This window comes from Myotis davidii, unplaced genomic scaffold (assembly GCF_000327345.1).
Source record: "Myotis davidii unplaced genomic scaffold, ASM32734v1 scaffold328, whole genome shotgun sequence".
Classification (NCBI taxonomy): domain Eukaryota; kingdom Metazoa; phylum Chordata; class Mammalia; order Chiroptera; family Vespertilionidae; genus Myotis; species Myotis davidii.
Window position 1 is genome coordinate 2161441 of NW_006300373.1, and position 7769 is coordinate 2169209.

The following is a 7769-nucleotide window of genomic DNA, read 5'->3' on the forward strand; positions in this document are numbered from 1 at the left end:
TAGTACACAAGAACCTGCTTTCTCTACACCTTTCCTCTCCACTTCCTAACGTATGTACAACTGAGACACCGATTTAAAAATCATTACTTAGTGCTAAACTCTGTCTACTCTAGTAGTTCCAAATGAATGCCACTTACCTTTAGCATTATATTCAGAAAAATACTTAAGCCTCAAGGTCCCCAATAATCTGGAGTACTGAACTAGATAACCACCCTAAAGACACTTCTGACAGAAGTAATAACGCGTTACTTAGAGAGAGGTTTCCAGAACTTGCTGTTAGAACCTAGCGCATACGGACACCATGGACGCCAGTCCCCGTTCGCACAGTTTACTCGCAGCAGTCCTGGCCGCCGTCAGCCTGGCCTCGGCCTGTGTCCGCCGGAAAGTGCCTGGTGCACCAGTCACCACAGTCCGCTCCTAGGTGGCTCCCGTTTTCTCTTCTTTACTGAAGGGCTGTACGGAGCCAGGCTTTACCCAGGACAGGCCGGCCACGTGAACACTTTTATTGTGCTGTTCTTCAGGCTTCTTCTAGGCACAATCAAAACAGACACCAGAAAGCGACTGATGAGATGCAAGCACTGTGCAAACCCGTCTCCCCACAGGTGTCTGTGCAGAATGAGCTTAGAAAGGGGTCAGCAAGTGGCCATCTCAGAGACGGCCAGTACTCACCTTCTGAGTCAGCATCTTCTCTCTGGCTTCGTCGTGTATAGCAGGGTTCCATGGAGAAAAGCTTAAGGAAGAGAAAAACATTTGAAAACTGCTTGGCTTACTAAATCTGCGGAACATCTGTTTTTTAATACTTAAGCCAATTGCCATAACAAAACCTCATAAGAATTTAAAGAAAAGTCTTTAATCAGTTGTCAATGTCTGAGTTTTAGGCATTATCTAAATTATTTTCTCACATGATAACCACGCTGTACAGAGTACTTTCCCCGGGTTAGCTCATTTAAGCCTCGAAACAATCCCTGAGGCACTGTTATTGAAGCACCGGAAAAGCAAGTAATTGTTCATCACAAAGCCAACCACTCCGTGCAGAGCCCAAGACTTTACCCACTGCGCTACGCTGCCTCCCCAGCACCAGCATGCGGAGCGCTAAACCACCCATCCTTCAGGTCTGTTCTCCCGCCACTCGGCCCCAAGGTCAAGTGTCACAGCTCCAGCACCCACTGTCCACTCTGGTCACTCTCCCCTACGCAGCTTCCCGCCCTCTCCCCATCTGAACGTGGACGGGCTAAGGCTGTTTCAGAGGGGCTCCTGCTGACAGACACTTGAAACAGCACATGACAGGGCCTCAGGGACCAGTCACTAAATAGCTCACCACTGGCACAGCGTGCCTGTCGATGGAAAGCCTAGTGTTTAAGGAGCCGAAGGGGTGTCTGAAATCTGTTACAAGTAGTCAGGGTTGTCGGCGAACAGGTGATATATCTTCCCTTTCACTCCCCGTTTTAGTAAGTCCCCCTGGACCATGGCACACAGGGCTGCAGGGTGCAGTCTGTGCAGGTGGGAACCACTTACCTAATGGCATAGGGGTCTTCTATTTTAGGCTGGTCAAACAGGCGGGCCGTGCACAGCTTCACACTGTCAACCACTTTACTTTTGAACAGATGCACGTCTTTCTCATACCTGTGTTAAAAGTGTAAGTCAGAACGCTACCCACGCACTCTCCTCCGCTGCCTTCTCAGAGCTAGCTGAACTAAAGTAGTGACCTACAGGACCGCAGCCTCGGGGTGCAGGGGGCTCGCCGTGTCGATCTTGTAGAACACTCTCCTCGCGTACATCAGCACCTGCCAGATGTGGTTGTGGTTCCGCCTAAGGGAGACAGGCGCGTGACTGAGGTGTCCTACTGACTCTGTCACTAAAGGAAACACGTAGTCACTCACCTCCACTTGGCAAATGCTCTCTTCACATCCAGTTCGCCTGAGGAGGGGTCCACTAGCGGGTGGAAGACGGGGATGTCAAACACCAAGCGCTATATGAGGGGAGACGTAGCTTTCAGTGGGGGCCATGGAGGCAGTGGGCCCACAGACGGTGGTAGGAAGTGTGTCTGGACAACGCAGTTGTGCTGCACTTAACTCCTCTCCCCACTGTCCTGCGCCATGAAGTTTTGCAGGGAGGGCTGCCCTACCCAGCACCGCGGCCCCGAGTGCTGTCAGCCTCGGCGTGGCTGCGAGAGCACAGGCGCAGCTCCAGGTGGAGGCTGACGTGGCAGAGGACACAGCGAGGCACAGGCCCTCCCCCCAGAGCCCGAGGAGCAGACAGACACCTTAGGAACCATCATCAGAGTGGCTGGTCAGGAAAGGAACCCAGACACCTTCAGCGCCCTGTGGGCCTCACTGGCCAGTGCACGGAGCCAGGCTGTAGCTCCCACTTACTGGACAGTCGCCGTCCGGGTAGTTATCAGGGATGTACACTGTGAACTTAAATACTCCGTCTTGGTACAGTCCATGCCGAATGAAGATCACTCCAAACCACACTGCAGGAGAAGCAAGCGCGGTTAAGGCCTAGTGTCAGAGGACCTGACGTGCCGCCGCTGTAGAGCATGTGCTTACCTAGCGCTGAGCGGTAAGACGGCTGCACGTAGACTCCCGGCAGCTTCTGCTTCACCAGCAAGGTGCTACAACAGAGCAGAGCGGGGCCGGACGGAGGTCAGTGACCGACCAGCCACCCACGGTCCTGTTCTGGGAGAAACAGTCGCTCTGGGGCAGCTGAGGCCCTAACCCGCCAGGCCCGGTCATCCCAGCCCCCACCTGGCCCCGGCGGCTGCCTTCTACTGGCTTCGCCACCAAGAGCCCAGATAAAGAAATCCAAGCCACACACAGGGACACGCTAAGAATCAAGTTTTCCTCCCAGAAACCCACCTCCCCGAGACACCATCCCAGAAACTGAACTGGAGGTAGATGAGAGGACCGGGCAAGGTGCTGCTTCTGTGCCTGCCCAGCAGAGCTCACCCACACACATGCAAAAGCCACTAAAACAGCGCTAGGACATGAATAGTCCCATGCCAGTGCCCGCACGGAGGCGATGCCTTCGGTGTGGCCCCGTCCCGGGGCAGAGGGCCGTGTGTAGGTTTGTCCGCGGTGTGCTTCTGCTCTCACTGACCCGCGGCGCAGGCACGCCCTCTGGGCCCGGGGTGGGAAGCGGTGGTGCCCAGATGGCAGACACAGGCTGCTCGGGCTCTTTGGGACCTCGTCCCACCCCAGCCGTGCCGGGCTGTTCCTTGCCACGGAGCCATGAGCCCCAAAATGAGCTATGAGCCCAAACAAGTCCGGCTGTGAGCTGTAAGTGAAGTCGCACAGTGGGCCTTTGTTGATAGTTTTCACTACCTATTTGCCTAACTTGAAGGCAGCCACTCCTTTTAAGTCACCAACACTGAGCGCGCCCACAGCAGCGTGGCTGACAGGTGCAGCCCCCGCAGTGGTTTGCCAGAGGGCCGGGTGTGTGCTGCGCAGACGGAAGGCTCGGTGCCACAATGGAAGCCTGTCCGGCGCACTGCCAGCCTCCAGCACAAGGCCCCTTCCACAGCCTGCGGGCCTGCCACCACGTCACTCGGCCCTCAGACAGCGGCTCAGCCCCTCTGCCCTTACAGCACTGGTGCTGGGACGGAGGGCTCAGGGGTGCCTTTAAAATAACTGCGTGTACAAAGGAATTTCATGGTCTTTTTTCCAGGTGTGCCACCGATTTATAACTCGGTGTCTTACAACTGGGCTTAGAGACTCAGGGGTTTTGCTTTACTGCGGCACTTGTTCAACCCAGTTATCAGCACCCAGCGCACGCCTGCGACACTAGGCTAGGACACAGGCGGCTCAGTCAGTATCAAGTGCTGTGTGCAAAGGAATTGCTAAATAACAAAGTAAGAATTCTCCACACTTCCGCCCTTGGACAGATTCTTTAATCAGGTGCCACCTGCTCTCAGTCACTGGGAGCCCCGTGGTAGGCAGGCGCTGCGCCATCACCTCCTCGCACCCGCGCACGTGCAACCGCAGTCCAAACTTGGTTTCTGCGACCAGTCAGAGCCCACACCTTTATGACATCCCTGTGTCACCTCCTCCAGCTTTGGGAGGTCACACAGGAGAAGTCAAATCCCTTTCTAGTGACAGGCCTTCTCTGAACTGACAGTTCCAGTTCCTTCATTACTGCCTCCCAGGGCCTGGCTTCCCACCTCCGCCTACTGGGACCGCCTCCTCAGGGGTCGGGGGCCTCTCACAAGGTGACCCCCAGAACACAGCACAAAGCCTCCAGCGGGGCCTGCCCCGGGGAAGGCTGGATGGCGACGCTCCCACTGTCCCATCCTCCATGACCTCTCAGGAGGTGAATGCCTCACTTCCTGGGAAGGAAGACAATTTTAAGTCCCTGACCTGCTATCCGTCCTTACTAAAGCTTCCTTTCTCCCCCTTCGTGCTCTCCATACAGGCGTGGAAATCAAAGCACACATTTGCCTTTAAATCCTATTTACCCAAGATCTGAACGAGAGCCATTACATTTGCACAAACATACGACAGTCCTTAGGCCTTGGTTAGAAAGGCTATACTGCCTGCCATAGCCTCCCTCTCTGTAAATATCAAGGCTGACACCGCGGAGGTGTGTGTGTGAGCTCTGAGATTAAACGGCCACTAAGTGAGCCCAGTCCATCACAGTACATTTCACTCTTTACCTTCAAAATGTAACCAAACAGCTATAAGAACTTACAATTCTGCAAGGAGGGAGTACTCCAGGTAGAAGGGGCCGTAGGAAGCATGCGTGCCATTGGTTGACTGTGCTGCGGGGGCAGGAGACGTGGGCTTCGTGATGGGCAAAGCATTCTTGGGAATAGAAGGCAGCTGTTTCTTTGGAGCCGTGCGTGGAGGGCTGGTCTTCCCTTTCCCCGTCACTGTCTTCTCTTCACCGTCTGATCGCTATTCAGGACGAAGCGGGGAGAGCATCTGTTAGAATGATGCTTAAACCGCAGGTGTGTGTGTGCTGGACTCAGTCGCTGACCTAAAAGCTGGAACTGCTCTTTTGCAAGGACATCCTGGCACCAGGGCCGAGATGACTTGAAAGGCCTTTGTGCAGGGCCCTTATCCAAAGCAGAACAGAGCTGCAGCAAGACCAACACATTGGAAAACTCCTGTTGGCTGCGTCCTAGAGACCAGGAAGCCAATATTCACGGGATTTAAGTGAAACAAAGAAATGATTTTTCCTGGGGGTCCCCGAAAGAGGGCCAGGGGTTACTAAACAGTTAGACAACTCTGCAAGACCAGCACCGCCCCTGAGCAGCTCAGAAACCAGCGATGAGTGAAGTGAGCCACTGCCTGACATTAGCGCTCGGGTTAGAAAACAAGGAAGGAAGCTGTTCTCTCACTTGCCATGGGTCCGACCGTGATCCTGTCCCTAATGCATATGTTGCCACAGTTGGACTCTCCCCCGCACAAATCATCGTCCACAGTAGAGAGAGGCCTAGGGGAGTCAAAAGAAACTACCGTCTGGCCATTTAATTACTGCCTTAAATGTATGTCATGTGCCTAGAAAAAAGATGAGCGGCGGTGCCCTCAGAGCGGTGGCATTATGTGTGTTTTGTCTTTGCGTACATTCGGCTTTCCTAAAATGTATTATTTTTTGCCACTAAAAACAGACATTTTATTTAGAAAAATTAAACCAGTGGCCTCGAGCCAGACTTGACCACACTGGGCTAGCCTTTCCCAAGGCTTTCCTGCCCACAGCATCTCGAGGTTCAGGAAGATTTGCAACTGCAGGGATGTGTGACAGTCATCACGTGTCAGCATCGCCTACCCAAATAGTCCTACTCAGTGCTACCTGAGTCATTTCTATTGGAGATGCGATCTCCGTCTCAGAAACTAACTTTAATCCACAAAATAATTGGTTCTCAAAAGTAAAGCCTGAACTAGAAAAACCAGATGATCTTGTTAAGATTACAGGGCAACCCGAGTATGAATTCTTTTGGCCTCTGTTCTTATGCAAACGGTTTCCTCACCACATGGATCAGCTGTACCTACTTTGCGTCCAGAGCTTGCAGACATGCTCCAGAAAGGGTTCATAACGTGCGCTCCACACAGAGAGGTGCAGCCGCCTGCGTCATCCAACTTCCGTCCCCAAAGTCACGTCACCTGCAAATGAGAGGGGAAACAGCCAACACCCAAAGTTAAGACTTCTGAAATAAGAACTCAATGTGCCATTCTCCATAGAAATACCACACACATTATATAACACAGTTACAAAAACCCAGGGGAAAAATGCCTTCAGAAATCGTTTCCTTCAGTACCCCGTCCATCTTTTGACTCCAATGTCTTCCCCCCTTTAAATACCTACAGGAGTCTGGGTGCCAGGGCCGGGCCGGGATTCAGAATACTCAGTGACACGGCTCAGCTTTGGTGCCAGAAACGCAGAAGCTCCGGGCTGTGACGGTGACGGTCGCTGCTAGGGTGCTCGTGGGCCGATGACTGGGAAGGCCACGTTCAGAATGCACTGTACCCGCTGACTCCAAGCCTAGCACTGCTTGGGGTTGTGGGACATTAAACGCCCAAAGGGGCCGACTTAAGCATGTCCCCAATGAGTTGTCCTAAGCACAAAATGATTCTCTCTAGCGAAAGTAGCAGCCAAAGAAATAAGAAAAAAGAGGAGGGCGAGCGTGTGGGACAGGGCGACCGGGGTCTTGTCAGGACCATTCCCAAGAAACGACCTTTGTCAGCTGCTTCAAGCACAGAGATCGCAGGCCCAGCGTCCAAGGTGCAGGTGCAGAGAGGAGTGCAAAAGCTTTCCCCAGAGCTGTACGGTCACAGGCAGGGGTCGCTAAGAACACAAAGGGAGAGGCCTGGGAGACCAGCAAGCCAGCTCAGACCGCACCGTCCGCTGGGGCGGGGCCCAGGGAGACTGAGCCCCTTCTCTCAACTCCTGTTGCCGGAAGCAGACGGCTGCAGGTGGAGAGGGTCAGCATTTGACTAAACGGAGCAGCGTCTTACCAAACTCCTGAGAAGCAGATCATTAGAGACCCAGGTCCCAGATGTCCCTATTCAGCACAAGTGTGTTCTCTGCACGCCTGTGACACCCACGGAGGTGCCAATTAATGAGGCCTGCTTTCCACGCCACCGTGCCACCCGGTAATTAAGTCACAGGAATGAGGATGCTGGCTGTTCCACCAACCTGTTGACTTGTGGCCAGTAAATACCAACTTATTGCCAAGAACTGCAAACCTGCCTTTAAAGATGACTAAGATGAAAATCGTTGGGAGATAAAAAAAAAAATGTGGGGGCACCAGCAGCACCCCACTGTCGTCTAGGACAGACCTGACAGAAGAGGGACGTCCCTCTGGGACACCGATCACAGCCCTGGGAATTCACGGGGTGGGTCACCCCGCAAGGTCCCCTCCGAGTGTAGCCCCAGTGCCTCTGCGGGGAGAACCCACCCTCCTCGGAAGGCTCACTGCCCACTGCCCGTGCCTCCAGCAGCAACAGCCCCGCGAGAAGCTGTAGCCCCTTCTCGGGAACGAGACACCAGTTCTGGGGGGTCTGTCTCCCCCGACTACAACCCTCTCCAGCAGGGGTGGCAGATGGGACATAAGGTCCGCCCTGGCGGTTAGGACACCGCCTGCACGTCTTTCCATCGGGCTAAGGAGGGGGTCTCGGCCCGTCCCAGTGAGGCGGACAGGGCGATGGGTCCCGCGTCCCGTGCGCCAGGTCCCGCACCGGCTCCCGTTGGTACGTCGCCGCCAACAGCCTCACGTTCCACGTTAGGGGCGCGGAGCAGGGCCCCGGAGAAGACGGAGCAGCCTGGTCGGG

The 7769-nt window shown here is 54.4% G+C and overlaps 2 protein-coding genes across 6 annotated transcripts in view; one reads left to right on the top strand and one right to left on the bottom strand.

Annotated features, from left to right (window-relative positions):
- The window catches only part of RBL2 (retinoblastoma-like 2), a 60935-nt gene that overhangs the window by 36874 nt on the left and 16292 nt on the right, over positions 1–7769 (top strand). The gene's annotated exons all lie outside the window — the stretch shown is intronic.
- Positions 250–7769, bottom strand: part of AKTIP (AKT interacting protein) — a 16870-nt gene continuing 9350 nt past the window's right edge. The window contains exons 2-10 of one of the 2 annotated variants that reach the window (XM_006777049.2): positions 5991–6101; positions 4687–4892; positions 2550–2614; positions 2373–2473; positions 1881–1969; positions 1711–1809; positions 1516–1623; positions 670–730; positions 250–525 (exon numbers count right to left, since the gene is read on the bottom strand). In XM_006777049.2, the coding sequence (XP_006777112.1) occupies positions 418–525; positions 670–730; positions 1516–1623; positions 1711–1809; positions 1881–1969; positions 2373–2473; positions 2550–2614; positions 4687–4892; positions 5991–6032 (879 nt within the window). In that variant the 5' untranslated portion in view covers positions 6033–6101 and the 3' untranslated portion in view covers positions 250–417. Of the gene's footprint in view, positions 529–669; positions 731–1515; positions 1624–1710; positions 1810–1880; positions 1970–2372; positions 2474–2549; positions 2615–4686; positions 4893–5990; positions 6102–7769 lie in introns of both variants that reach the window. The other variant, XM_006777048.2, reaches the window with a different exon arrangement.